The 14,781-nt window shown below is 36.2% G+C and overlaps 1 protein-coding gene across 1 annotated transcript; it reads right to left on the reverse strand.

Moving 5' to 3' along the window:
* Positions 1 to 4,085: 4,085 nt before the first annotated feature.
* mettl14 (methyltransferase 14, N6-adenosine-methyltransferase subun) lies at positions 4,086 to 13,867 on the reverse strand. Its single transcript, XM_044114893.1, has 11 exons — positions 13,398 to 13,867; positions 13,008 to 13,096; positions 11,834 to 11,921; positions 10,734 to 10,811; positions 9,197 to 9,284; positions 9,025 to 9,115; positions 8,806 to 8,947; positions 7,197 to 7,289; positions 6,145 to 6,261; positions 4,712 to 4,922; positions 4,086 to 4,582 (listed from the first exon to the last, which is right to left on the reverse strand). Exons 1-11 carry the CDS (start codon positions 13,461 to 13,463, stop codon positions 4,278 to 4,280), a joined length of 1,368 nt encoding a protein of 455 aa, XP_043970828.1. The 5' UTR covers positions 13,464 to 13,867; the 3' UTR covers positions 4,086 to 4,277.
* Between the last annotated feature and the right edge of the window lie 914 nt (positions 13,868 to 14,781).

The raw sequence follows: 14,781 nt of genomic DNA on the forward strand, positions 1-14,781 counted from the left end.
TTTATTTGCAGAAAATGAGAAATGGTCAAAACAGTGAAAAAGATTCAGCGGTTTCAAACCTCAAATAAGGCAAAGAAAACAAGTTCATATTCATTTAGAAACAATTCTAATGTTTTAACTCAGAAAGAGTTCAGAAATTAATTTTGGTGGAATAACCAGGAGGTTTTCAATGGGGTTCAGTGCAGTGGTCTGAACCCCAGAGCTGTATATATTTTATTTTGATAGTCAATGATGGGGTGGTTAGAGTATAATTATCTCTATTAATCAGCCAACTATCACAGTGTCTTTTATCCATTTAGTGTGTAGTTGGGGAAAAAAGGTCTGAGAATGTCAGTTTTTTTCAGGCTTATTTATATGAAAATTGGGGCAAAATATCAGTAAAAAAACACATCCAAAAAATTAAAGTGAATAAATTCATAAAGTGAGCTATGTGTAATAAAGTGGGATGGAGTGGGGAATAATGTTTGAGTATATAAAGAAAAGGAGGTTCAAAACCTTTTAGAAAGCTAAGTAAACAGAAAGCAATTCTGCTTTCCATTATTCCTAATTGTTGCCTGCTGGCTAACGCCTAATTAATGAGCTGTAAAAAGGTTTTAATTTCCAAGGTATTACATAAGAACGGTCCCATGATTTCTAAAATCAATTTCTAATCTCAGAATATTTCATTGACAACCATTTGGGCAATAATATGGAAGCGGAAAGAATATAATTTTACCATCGAGCAGCCTGACTATGAGCTCCTTGCAAAAAGTGGGACAGACGACACAAACTTCAGAAAGATTTTGAACTAGAAGGTAATTTTTTTTAATGAAAGCAATAAATAATTCACTTATAAAGCCTGCGAAATATCCATCCATCCATGGATTACACTTTATTGCCTAAATGGACCATTCATGGATGATCCAGCTCAGTCTGTCACAAATTTTGCAAAGACAACATAGGCTGCTCGACGGTAATTATATTTGTTCCATCCATCTCTCTATCCATCCATCCATCTATTATTACTACCAGTTCAGAGCGTCTCTGCTTAGCTGCAACATTTTCCTAGAGGTCTGGAAGCAATACTGCTGCCATTAACACTTTACTTTTTATTTAATATAGAAATTACTCTTCAACCTGTGTTGTTTTCATGTCTGCTCTGTCTTTTAAAAGCTTCAATTGGTTGTGGCAAATGGCTCATGTGAGCTGGTTATGTTAGAGGTTTCCTCCTGCTTTTTTGTAACTGACTATAAAGATATAGTGCAAAATGCGCAGGAAATTGGACAAGCCATATGTAACAATAATATCTACGGTCAACATTTGTTTGACAGTCAGGTAGGTCTGGGGAGAAAGAGATCTAGTGAAGATGATTCACTGAGTATTTTAGTTTTAAGCTTCTCAGGAATCATCTTGCTGGGGACAAAATACTATTTTTATGTTCATTAGTCTGCTTTATTAGAAAACTGTCTTTCCCAACTCATATGTTAAATGGAGACAAAAGACACAATCCTGTTTTTAGGAGGCTTTCATTTGAGTTAAATTGTTAAGAAAGAGAAGGCATCAGGAGCTTGTCAGACAGTGGACTGAATTTCTACTGAAAAAGCACCAAACTTTTGAGAACACCTTTACTACAGCTAATCAAAACAACTTTGGATACTGAAGAGAACATCCTATTCTTTTGAACTAAAGTTTAAATCAGGGTTGACTGAGGGCTTTTGCATATTACTTTATGAAACAAAATAATTTAAAAAAAGAACTTTATAGAAAACTAATTAAGCAAGTGATCCAGTAAGTTTCTATTAACGTCATGTCCTGGTTAATGTACCGCAAACATCACAAAAGGACCTCCCTGCAGTGGAATGCAGATTTTCTGAATGCATTAGTGATTTCTTATCTGCCTTGCCATATATGAAGTCCTCATTGGTGCTTTAAGAGCAGTCTCAAGATAAGATTTGATTCATTGCACTAAAAGACCCATTAAACACCTGTACAGGCAAACTTGAGGTGACTTGTTTTGCATGTCTGTGAGACTTGATTTAAGCCTATTCTGAGAAGGAGGAGGAGAAAGCTGAGAGTTTTTTTTTTCTTTGTCACGGATACCTGTCAGTTTTCAAGTTTTTCTGCTCTACTAGAGACATCAGGAAGTGGTGTACATGCTGGTAACTAAGGACTCTGGGTACAAAAGTTAAGAGGACATTCCCAGATTAACAATTGGTTGAGCTTATATGTTCCACGTGAGCTTTTCTCTGTTCTGAGCCACAGCAGTTTTTAATCAAATGTGAACCACGGTTTTACACAAGAACAGTTTCAGCACAGACTTATGTTCTATAGCTAAGCATCAAGCAAACATTTGCTAAGTTTTTGAGTTTTCAGTCAGTACAGTAGGACTCTGAAACCACAGTGGTTGAGCAATAACAATTAATCCAAATGTCAGGTAACCCTGATGTCAAAATGTCAAGTTAACAATGCATACGTAAAAAAGAAAGTTAACAACTGGCAGTCTTAAAAGAAAGGGGTGGCATTTCTTGAACAGACTCTCCCTCAGTCTGCCATTACTGGAAATTTGCACAACAGCATGCGGACTGTGCATGAACAAAAGTCAATACCCAATTGCCTTTGAGGACGACTAAAGTCGGTGCACATGCACCGACTTCAGTCATACAAGAACAGTTTCAGCACAGACTTGTGCTCTATAGCTAAGCATCAAGCAAACATTTGCTAAGTTTTTGAGTTTTCAGTCAGTATAGTAGGACTCTGAAACCACAGTAGTTGAGCAATAAAAATTAATCTAAGTGTCAGGTAACCCTGATGTCAAAATGTCAAGTTAACAATGCATACTTAATTAAGAAAGTAAGTAAACAACTGGCAGTCTTAAAAGAAAGGAGTGGCATTTCTTGAACTGACTCTCCCTCAGTCTGCCATTACTGGAAATTTGCACAACAGCATGCGGACCGTGCATGAACAAAAGTCAATAACCAATCACCTTTGAGGACGACTGAAGTCGGTGCGCATGCAGAATGTCAAATATGTTGACAGTAAAAGCTGTAATGTGTCAAGCCAAAGTCACAACACACTAGGAATGTTGTAGAGCAAACACGGTTTCACCCATGGTTTAATAAAAATCTGTACTGCTCAGATTTGATGCTTGGGTCCTAGACCCAACCAGGCACTATTCTAGGTACGTCTCTCACCAGAATTGAACCCCTTTTATCTTGAGAGCTGTCTTAATTCTTAACCACATAGATTCAACAAGGTATCTGAAACATTTAGATTTTAGTTCCTATCACACAACCATAACAAATTTGCTTGCTGTGATGCCATCACATCCCAAAGGTGGAACTGGACTGATATTTGATGGCTGTGGAGTCCACTGAAGTACAGTGAACACATTGTCAAGTTCAAGAAACCAGTTTGAGATAATGTGAACTTTATTTATAATGGACATTATTCAGCTGAAACTAGCCATCAGAAGATGGGTACACTGGCCATTGTGGGGCGGATACGGTCAGCAATAATACTTAAGTATTTTGTGGTGATGAAACAGCTCAGTTGGAATTAAGGGACCCACAGTGTACTGAGGAAATATTCACACCATTTCACACCAGGGAGCAGCCTCAATGACAAAATGCAAAACAAAATCGATCCATGCTTCTTTTATTTTTATGCAAAATTCCAACCTGACCACCTAAATGTCATTGGACACTGAACCGAGTAACAATGACTTTTAAGCCACCTTTGATTTTCCATCATCTTAAACAAGCCTGCTTGTCCTCATTTGAACTTTGACACCATCAAGGCATATTTACTCATATGAGCACCATTCTCCACCAAACCCCAGAAGTTTGGCTGTATGCAGCTCCTGCAGATCAGCAGTTCATAATCAGACTAGTTCATTTGATTATGAACTAAAGATCATACCACATTCAGTCACTTAAATCTTATTTCTTCTCTATTTTGATTCTTGCTTTCAACTTCACCAAATCGTCACACCATCTGGATGTGCAAAAATGCATCGAGTTACAGCCATGCGATTGGGTGAGTTATTATTTGAGTTTACAAGTGAATAAATACATACCTCACAAAGAAAGAATCTAGAAAAATACACAGCATCTTGTGAAAAGAATTTATTTTTAGAAACATTATTTAAATCTAATCTACAGAATTCCTATGCAAAAATATTCAAACTGAACAGTTTCAAAAAGATCCATACCAGTAAAACTTTGTCAGATTCTTACTGACCACAACAACTGTGTAAAAGAAAAACCACAAAAAAGGAGCATCAACAACCACTCATCATTCTAGCGAGGCGGAAACCCCCGATGTGGCCCTCCCCTTCCCCTGAACCCCCCTCTGTCTCCACGGAAATTGGGCCTGTTCCGTTCTCTCCCTCTGTCTCCGCCTCTCCCAGCATTTGGCCCCCCCCGGCCCCCTCTGGGTGCTCCACCTCCACGGTCCGACTTGAGTTTCACAGGTGATTTGGGCCGCAGCCTCTCTATTTCTTCTGTGCAGCCAGATAAATGGGAGTCGGGCATAGGGAAGTGTGAGGCGTAGGTCTCCGGGTTAAAGTTGGTGTTTGTCAATGTGGGACCAACAGTCACCCAGCCTGGAGGCGGAAAGAAAAACAATAGTTACAAAACCAAGATCAGCTATAATTCAAAAAGAGCAAAAAGAATTTAATCATAAATCCAAATATTTTAAAAATTTTTTAACAATAAATGTCTGTCTATTCCACCTGGTCTGATGGTTGAGTCTCTTCCAAACAGGTGCAGTCTCCTGCGACCCAAACAAAAATGCTCAATGATGTGGAAGATCTCCACCGGTTTCTCCACATTTCCCATCTCAGGCTCCTCAGTAATAATCAAGTCAATGTCCACATTGGCATGGATGAAGTCACCATCAGTACTCCTCCGCACAGTTCCCTTGATTCCCATCAAGCAGTGCTCCTGGAATAAGCACATCTTATTCATTGGTGCGTTTTATACCACAATAACTTATAATATAAAAAACCTATATTATGTCCTAGTGTGGAACATTTTCAGACACAAAGCTAACATAAGATAAAATTCTTTTATCACGATTTATTTTTTTAACAAAACCACACAATCAAACAGTAGCAAATTGTAAATGATGCTGTTACTTGGGCAACAGAAAACTACAAATACATTTGTGACGTATTCAGTGGAAATTTGTCCCTCTAATAATACCTATAACTTCCATACTTGTTCCGTGTCGCATGGCCTGTCTAATCAGCAGTCATCATGTGATACATTCCAGTCCCTTCATTTAGTTTCCTTAAAAACCAGATAAAGTGCAGATAGTTCTGATAAGTGATAGCAATCTAGTCTGTTTTCCTTCTTGTTCTGTGTAAAAGTTACGTTACCAGGAAAAAAAAGATAGCATGATGCCAGCTAAAATAAGAATATTGACATAAAGGCCTAAACCCTTGATCTGTTCTGCAAGCAGTACACAAAGCTGAAAGAAGGAGGGCTACACTTGATGAATAGGTCACTGCAAAGCAATACTAACCTGTTGAGCCTGATCCCCTTCATTCTAACATGAAATGTTCCTGTTTTGGTAGGAACAAGTTTTTCCAGAATGGCACTGACTGAATTCTTTTGACAGTTTAATTTGAAAACTCTGGACGTTTCCAGATTAAAATTTTTACATTTGTCAAAAAAATCAAAAAAATAAATAAATATGTGGGCCATTTCTAACATCTCGGTGCAAATATTTATATTTATGAATGTAGAGTTCATATTAAAAACAGGAACTAGAGGTGGAGTAGAGAAAGACTTATGAAGAGAATAACTGATCATTATTTTTTTTTACAAAGACTAGGCTATTAAATTGGCAGAAATCAATCTGCCATATTAATCTTGATTGTGTTTGACCATTGACTTGGACGTCAAGTACTGAAATATCTGATTTCTTTGTTTTTTATTGTTTTCATTAAATGCATCACAATTAAGAACTGACACAATTATCAGTGTAAATAGTTAGTTACACAAGCTATAGTGTTTTTCAACAGTGTGACAGTTAGGGGTTTGAGGAAAGATTTTTTTTTTTCCTCATGGCAAAAATCTGCAATTTTACATAATAGATTACATGAACATACAATATACAGCATATCAGTTTATTTGGTTCTTATGTGTATGTGCATTGTACCTTAGTCCTCTGAAAAACTGCTTTTGGGTCCAGGGCCTTGGTTTTTCCTGGGTTATTCTTGTTGGTTTTGATCCAGCATATGTCCTCACACCTCCTGAAACCCCACTTTCTCAGGCACTGAAATCAGGTTAAGGAGTTTGTAACAAGGGCATTTGAAAGCTCATGTCAACATCTGACTTCTTTATTAAAAGATTTGATAGTAAGGTTTCTTTGGTAGGATGTAGATCAGTTATGCTTCCAGCAGAATTTAATTAAGCTAAACACCAGAGAGTTGCTTTCATGCCAGCATGGCCAGTTACTGGGTCATCAAAATAGCTTGGAAGCTATAAAAATAAAAATAATAAGGCCTTTATATTAACTTTGAACTTTTCTTTTATTCTTGTTACTTGCTCAAAATTTAAATAACCTAATTTCTCATTTATCTTAGAAAAAACATGCTCAGAAGTCAACCATCAACTCTTAACTTTCTCTACTTAAAAATCTTTCATAACATTTCAACAGATTTAAACACAATTTTAATTCTAAGCCCTTTGGATTTAAAATGAGGAAATGCTTGCAGTCAGTACTGAAAGAAACAGTACTGACTCTGTACTCTATATGCAAAACTATATATAGTTTTGCATATAAACTATGCATAAACATACCAGGTCAGGTAAAAACCACAATAAAAACTATTTTCATCCCACAGGGTGAGGCTGTGACTCATTGTTACTGATTAGCTCAAAGGTTTAACGTCACAACAGTAGACAGCTGTCATCAGGAAAAATGAATGTTTTGTGAGTTGTTTTGCCAAGCATGAAAAAAGATGCCTGTGGTGGCGAACAAATACCAAGCATAGTGCTAGTATGAGAGACAACACACGAAAGGTGGCAAAAACCCAACATCTGCCATGTTACCAAGGTAATGGACTGGTCACAGTCATAAGAAATGAAGAAAATAAATTAAAATAATATTTATTTATGCAAACCAGAAAAAAGAAAGACGTAAAGTATGATGAATTAGCCTGTTACCAACAGCAGCTGGTGTCTGAATTAATCACATAAGGTTGTTACCATTCTGCCCAGGTCCAGACCTTCTCCAGAGCCACACCAGAGAAAAACGAAGGAGCGTAAAGCTGATATCTCCTCAATCTCCAATCTCATGATCTGCAACAATCACAATTGGAAAACAATGAAAATAATAAATTGAGACTAGTAATCACTAGTAATCAAAAGGATCATTGAACAGCCTTGTTGTTCTTTGTTGCTGTTGTAGATCTTCATCAGCACAAACCAATCAATTTCTTTTGCTGTTTTGTTTTACACAGAACAGCCGGCTCATAGTACCGGTAGTCACATTTTCACATATGATTTTATTACAACCTTTTTTTGTTTTTTGTTTTTTTTATGGTGTTATTTGTGTTTAGAAGTCAGATTTTTCAAACTTCCCATCAAAAGCTCAGGAACACCCCTTGATGTTTAAATATCCTCATGTGTTACTGAAGCCACCCAAATACAGTATCCTATAGATCTTTTAAAAGAAATTAAGTTTATTTTAAAAGAGATGGAAGACTGTTTCCATCACTTTTAAACAAGTGAGACACAAACAACCTCCATTTGCCAAACACAACAGAAAATTAAAGTTGTCAATGTTGTCTATCATTATTACATCTTTTAATTATATGTTCTCTCTTTCTTTACAGAAGCTACATCTGGTCTAGCATTCTGTTTAGCTTTGACACTTCTCTGTAGGTAGGCACTGGCTGAAATACTTAATACCAACAAACTTAACATTCTCATTTGCTCTATAGATTTTGGATCACTGCTTCTGTTTTTATGGGCTTGCCTAGTCTTCTCAAATTGTGGGAAGTTTGTTCCTGTTAAAGGGAAGTTTTCCTCTCTGCTGTTGCTACATGCATGGTCAGTAAAGGGACTGCTGTAAGTCCACAACACAATGCAGGCGACTGTCCACTGTTGCAAGTCGATAATTCAAAGCAATCTGCTGGGTTTCCTTACATATAAAACTTAACTGCATTGTTTGATAAATAGGATCAATTAGGATGTATGGATGACTGGATTGACATTTTTGGTTTGTTTTTGTAAACCATTTAGGGACATGTTATGAATTGGGGCTATATCAATAAACTGCACTGAACTGAAAACTTAATAGATCTAAGTTGCTTTTTACAAGAGAAATCAATTGCAACATTGTTGCAATAAATTCTAGTGCTCCTCCAAACTGGGTCACATGATATTCAGAAATTAATCGTGAAGGTGCAGCTACAAAAATAAGAACTAGGGCTGTTGTAACGAATATTTTAGTAATCGAGTAATATAGCGATTATTTTTACGATTAATCAAGTAATTGGATAAAAAAAAAAAAAAAAAAGATAAAGTAAAACATTACACATTATCATCGATCAATAAAATCCTCCCAGGCCTAACTTGAAAACTGGACGTTATGCTAGCTTTCGTCAACAACTCAGGTGGAAGTGAGAGTACTGCGCAGCGCAAGTAATAACCCGGCCTGAACACGGTGCCCTAAATAATAAAATATAATTTAATGAAGCTTCGAGGCAGATAAATTTTCCTCGAGGAATTTTAATAATTGATGTACTCGAATCAACCGAGGAATTGTTTCAGCCCTAATAAGAACCAACAATAAAATAAATTATGTACTGACATCATCCCAGGTCCAGAAGCGTTCTGTGTGACTGATGCCTGACTCCCTGTAATATTCCTCCAGGGGAGGCTCAATCAAGATCACATCAAACTCGCTTTTTAATTCCCGCAGGTCGAAGTGCTCCGGATCCGCCTGGAGATACCTTAACACAAATTTATATATTTAATACACATTTGAAACCAGGTTAAGTATCACAACTTATGTAGTTATTTAACTTACATAGGAGGAATGTTGGTGCTGGAGATGTGTTCATCTTTGAGTCTAATTAACTCTCGCAGTTTAGGATACTCTTCAAATCGATCAGCCAAGCCTTAAACACAGACGATAGTTCACACTAGAACACAGGCAAAAATAAAACAAAAAAAATAAAAAAGGTAAATAATATACTCACCAACATCCCTGATGAAGTTTTGTGGTCTGTGTCCAGTGTCTACAAAGTGCTGACAATAGTCATTGTGGGGGTTCAAACTTTGGGTACCCTGAGAATTTTAGAATGAGAGAAAGTCAGTGAGAAGGGAAGGAAATACATTTGCAAAGTAGAAATTTTTATGCGATGCTAACTTCAATGCACATAAAAATATTTTATTGTGCCACAAGGGATAAAAATGCAATAGATTTCATATGAACAAAGGTAAGTTGTCTATCATTGCTAAAGTCTGCCAGTGCTGATTTTCTGAGCCATGTGTGTTGAAATAAGTGCATACTTGACATTGACAATGAAATACCTCATTTACTGTTAGAATCTATATCTCCAAAAAAAGAAAATTGGCATGTTATATAAAAAGCCAGGATGGTTAAATACAGTACCAAGCAAAAACAGTCATTCTAGGGAGTTTAGGTTAAATGCATGGACTAGAAGAACATCGACATGCGACAAGCCGGAGCTGAAATCAAACCCACAACTTCCAAGACAACTACTCTTCCCACTGATCCACAGTTTTGCTGCAGATTTTCTGTTGGATTGAAGTCTGAACTTTGACACCTTCCACTGACACTAAGTTAACATGCCCAACAAAACTTGTTCTTCAAGCTGCAAAGTCACAGCTAAAATAAGACTTGTTTATCTCAAGAGCTTCACCGTCTGAAAGACATGAATGATGTCCAGTCATGTGCAACCTGCCTGACAGTGACAAAACATAGTTTTTATTTTGGATTTACTTTCTTTAGCTTTTCATGTCATCCAAATCTAAAGTAGTTCAGACAGATTTATGAATTTTTAGTGAAATTCAAAATTCGGACAGAAAGCAAAGCAGGGGTCAATGCCATGAGTGTTTTCCGTAAATCAAAACTGAATACAAAGATTTATGGATGTTTTGTTTATGTGATGAAATAAACTAAATGTATTGATTACAACAGAATACAAAAAACTTGAATTAAACACGCGAGTGGCTGTAGTTAAAGAATATAAACTCTGTAGAAGTGGATTTTAAAAAGGTAAAAAAATTAGCATTTTTTTCTGAGGACCTTAAATACCATGGCAACTCCACTTTCTGTTCCTAGAAACGTAGTCACAGCGGCCATACATTTCAGTAAGGCGAAACTTACTGAAATGTAAGTTCCGCCTTACTGAACTTACATTTCAGTAAGTTCAGCTTTCCAAAGGGCGAAACTTGATCCAGGACATACCAGTACCATTGACGTACCATTGACGTCTTAACTAGGAAGTGCTGCTGAATTCTGGAAAGATTCCAGCATCATGCGGTTCTGAGTATTTATCAAAATCTTCTTCCTGATACTTTCCTGTAAGGAAGGGCTATGTTGATTAACCCAGAAATTACCACTTAAAAGTTTCTTCTTCAGTTATTGGAAATGTATTATGATGTAGTTAATGCAGGGCACAAGTTCTACCGTCTCAATAAAGTAAACAAACTTTCCAAACAAATCCTCTGATGACATTTTGAAAAAGTGTCCAAAAAATATGTTCCAACCTTGAGGAAAGTACTGGAATCCTTGTATACTTCCTCGTACGGGTTGTTCTCCTCTTCTTGCTGCACTTCTACTTCATCCTAGCACACACAAACACAGCATGTACAAATATACAATTTAGAATGAAAACATATGCATTTTGTGTAACACAAGCAACACAAAATTGATATATTTATACAAATGACAATCATTTGTTTAAAAGCAAATGAAAAATCACAATCATTGTGAATTGATGTTTTTGGAGCAACAATTATTAATAGTTGGATTCTCTGTTGTCAATATATATGAAAATACAAAAAGGAGATTAAGAGAACTGACCTTGAAGCTAAAAACAAAACAAAACAAAAAAAAAAAAACCTAAGAATTTTGAGTAGGAAGCAAAAAGGGGAAAAACTTGATTCATTTTCGTTTTTTGTTTTAGTGGGCAGAACTAAGAGTCACGCAACACTGAGGTCACTAAAGGAGTACAGGTAGGCTGAGCCGATACAAGACTGTAACATAAAAAAATCAGTTGTTGGCTTAATCATGTCACAGCCCATAAAACATTTCCTTATACCTCAAGAAAAGACAAGAAAAGAAAAAAATATAAAAAACACACAGGTCAGAGATCAGATATGCAGAGGGCATCATAACATTAAACAATATCCTCTAGCTTCACAATCCCAGGGAACCATAACTGAATAAGTAACGAAACAATTTTAAGTGAATTGTCCAATGGAATTGAAGTGAGTGTTAGACAATCAGTGCTTAACATATAACTTAATCTTCAGCAGAATTCAGGAGATTGTGTTCCCTGCAGGTTTATTTTTGTAAGAATACAAATGCATTCCAGGAAACTGGAATGCATCTGACTCTGCTTTAATTTTTTTTTTTTACCTACTACCACAGGTTATTCACTATTTACTGAAGTCGTGGAGCCACTTTACAAGAAACATGATTCAGAGTCCTGTTTACCTTTCAATTAACTTGTACAAAATGCTTTATAAATTTTTTGTAAATTCTGTTTCTGTTTTATGCCATCATTAAACCTGTTTTTAAAGATAAAGTGGGTACTTCTTTAAGTGGCACATATGCATGATATACATCAAGTCAACACACTCACTTTTTGCTCTTCTACATCTTCCTCTGTGTCCTCTCCGTCTGTCTGTGGCTTTTTTTTAGAAGGAGGGGCTGAACTATCATATGAAGCTCTGTAAAACAAAACAGAGCAACATGTGAAAAAGAAAAAGTTATAATGTCCTCAAGTGCCTTCACTTTCTAAATAAGATGCAACCTTGGACAGTGATCATATTTTTGCTTTGACAGACTGGATATAATTTTTATTCCTAATCACACCTGCTACAAATTAAACCGTTCCACATTTCAAATGTGTTATGAAAAGATGCAATGCAGAACTACTGCTTCTCAGAAAAAAACTGTAAGCAAAAATCCAACTGTACACATGCAAGAAGTATTAAATTCAAGTGCATATTTTACATCTATGGAAAAAGAAAATAACACATTGCTGCTTAACAAAAAAAGTGCCTTCCGGACAGGTGATAAAAAGAAACAGCACTAACCACATTGTGTTCATACCAGTTTTGCACATACATAGACAGATTTTTTTCCAGATCTTTTCCTTTTTTTTCTTCAAGGATAAAACTGTATTTAGTTGTTTACACCTTCCCATCCTTTGTGATCAGAAAAACCTCCCCACAGTACAAGGTCATATTTCACTGCGAAAAGGACATGTTAAAGCTCATGTCCAGTAACTGGTTTCCTCCACATTTTGCATTTTGCATGTTGGCCAAAAGATTATCAATTATATTCTCATCTGACCAGAGTTCCTTGCACAGTTTTAGACAAATCTCAAAGCAGATGTATTGTGGTTTTCCTTGAAGTACACAATCAAAAATTGTCTTGTTGATAAATTCTCCCCAGCTCCCATGTCTTGACAGATTTACAGACGTGTCTCTGCTCCTTAATTTTCAGGTGATATTTGTGGATTATGACATGTCATAAAAATGGGATATAATTTTATATCCTGACTCTGCTTTAAACTCAGCAGCTGGAGTTACAACATGAAAATATGAGAAAATAATATTTAAAACTTATGCACAATTCTTGGTTCAGATTAAACGTCTACACTAAAATTTTAAATAATATACTGAAAGAAAATAAAGATATGGAAAACTAGACTTTTGAAATTAATCTTCTTAATCTCATTTTCACTTGTATATCATTCCAAATGTATTAGTGGCTGCAGATATCGTCTGTGCCCAGGTGTTTTATCTTACCTGCATATTTCTCTTGTCTCTTCAATCTCTTTGAGCTCATCTTTGCTGTGCAGGACAACTCCAATGCGGTCTGCGCTCTCAGCTCCTAACTGTGGGTTGAAAAGAATAACAAACAATACAACAATATATTACTAACGTATCGTCAGTCAATATCCTGCTTTTTTCGTTTATTTTTGCAGTGTTTTAGTTTACTGTAAGCTAGTCTCGAAAATCTATCCATTGCATTAATTTACACAGAAAGTAAAACTATTCCCCGTTTTCTTCAGACCTGGCGGAGTTATATGACCACCTATCAATCCAATTAAGTTTTATCTGTGATAAAGAATTTATTCATCCAGTATAAGCCTGCAGCTATTGCTGCTAAAGCTAACTGATTGATTGTACACTTGCCTGCTGAGCTAAGAGTTGCCTCCTTAGCTTTTGTCTCTCGCGTATCTCTTGCAGTCGGCTGTTCATTTTTTAATAATAGCTTAAGAGCTTCTTAAAATTTATATGAAGAAAACTCAGTCGAGATGCATTTAAATCTCTCCATACATCTAATTGTAGCAAGTTCCAATCAAAACCTGCTAAGGGAAGACATAGCCGCTAAAATTCACAATAGGTACGCTTGTTATGTGCACAGGAACACACTACTTTATCAATGTTGAAATCTCTTCCAGCGCGGCTTTTGAAACTGGGGTTCTTGCCTTAAAGACAATCTAACTCTGTGTTCAAGGAAGGAATTCAAGAAAATGAAGTATTATTTGTTCGACTGTTCAGTTATTTGTATTGGCCAACTGAATATTAGTTTGTAACCCCGCTCACTTGGGCGAGTACCGGTGTAAGCCGACTTTTTTAGCCAGTTTGCAAATGGTCGCCCCGTGATGACGACACTTATGACGCAATTCTTGCCGTTCCCCTTCAAATAATTTTGAAGACACCTCTTTTTAAAAGAACCTTAAGAGGTAGATTATATTTTTACGGATTGCTGTGAAATATAAATGTGTAAATACATTTCTTGAAAAATATTCGAAAGACTTTGATGCTTACAGAGCAAGTGAGGACTTCACAATATAAAGAGAAAAGCTGTGAACAAGCAGTGCACTTTACCACTGTGCTCTAGTAAGCTATCAATTGATTTAGTTTCGTCCCACATAAAAAAATGCAAGAGATCAGTTGCACTTAGGCAAATTGCACACTGACTGTATTTATTACAATGAAAGTGTGCAACTTATAGGTAGTTTTAGGCAGGACCTCCAAGGGCCAGTGTTCCTTAAGAACTGGTCCTGCCCCCTCTTACAGCCTATGTACTGAAGAGATGAGATAATAGTAAATCAATTTCTTATGCGTGCTGCCATACAATTGTAACTTATGTCTTTTTTTTACTTTGCGGTTTTACTTAAACATTTGAATTAAATTAAACTGTTGCACTTTTACCTTCAGTCGTATTGAGATAGTATTGAAGGTTTCATCGGCTAGGTTAGGGTTCTCCAACCTGCAACTCTGGACCCGTAAAAGGCTCTTTGGATCTCTTTCTCACTTAATATATAAAACAATGAAATACTGTGCTTTTTTGCTTTTTTTGTTCCCCAACATTACTAAATGTTAGGGAACATTTAGTAATATTCCCTAAAGTGCTTTGAAAATCCATTTAAGACATATCTGGATAAATAAAAAAATTTAATGAACACAAATTGTCCATCCTGACACAAACTCTGAAAGAACCTTCACTGATGCTTGTCTAAATGTTCCTGGCATACTCACTACTACTTAAAACATAACTTTAAGGGGGAAC

This window comes from Gambusia affinis, linkage group LG04, assembly GCF_019740435.1.
Source record: "Gambusia affinis linkage group LG04, SWU_Gaff_1.0, whole genome shotgun sequence".
Taxonomy (NCBI): domain Eukaryota; kingdom Metazoa; phylum Chordata; class Actinopteri; order Cyprinodontiformes; family Poeciliidae; genus Gambusia; species Gambusia affinis.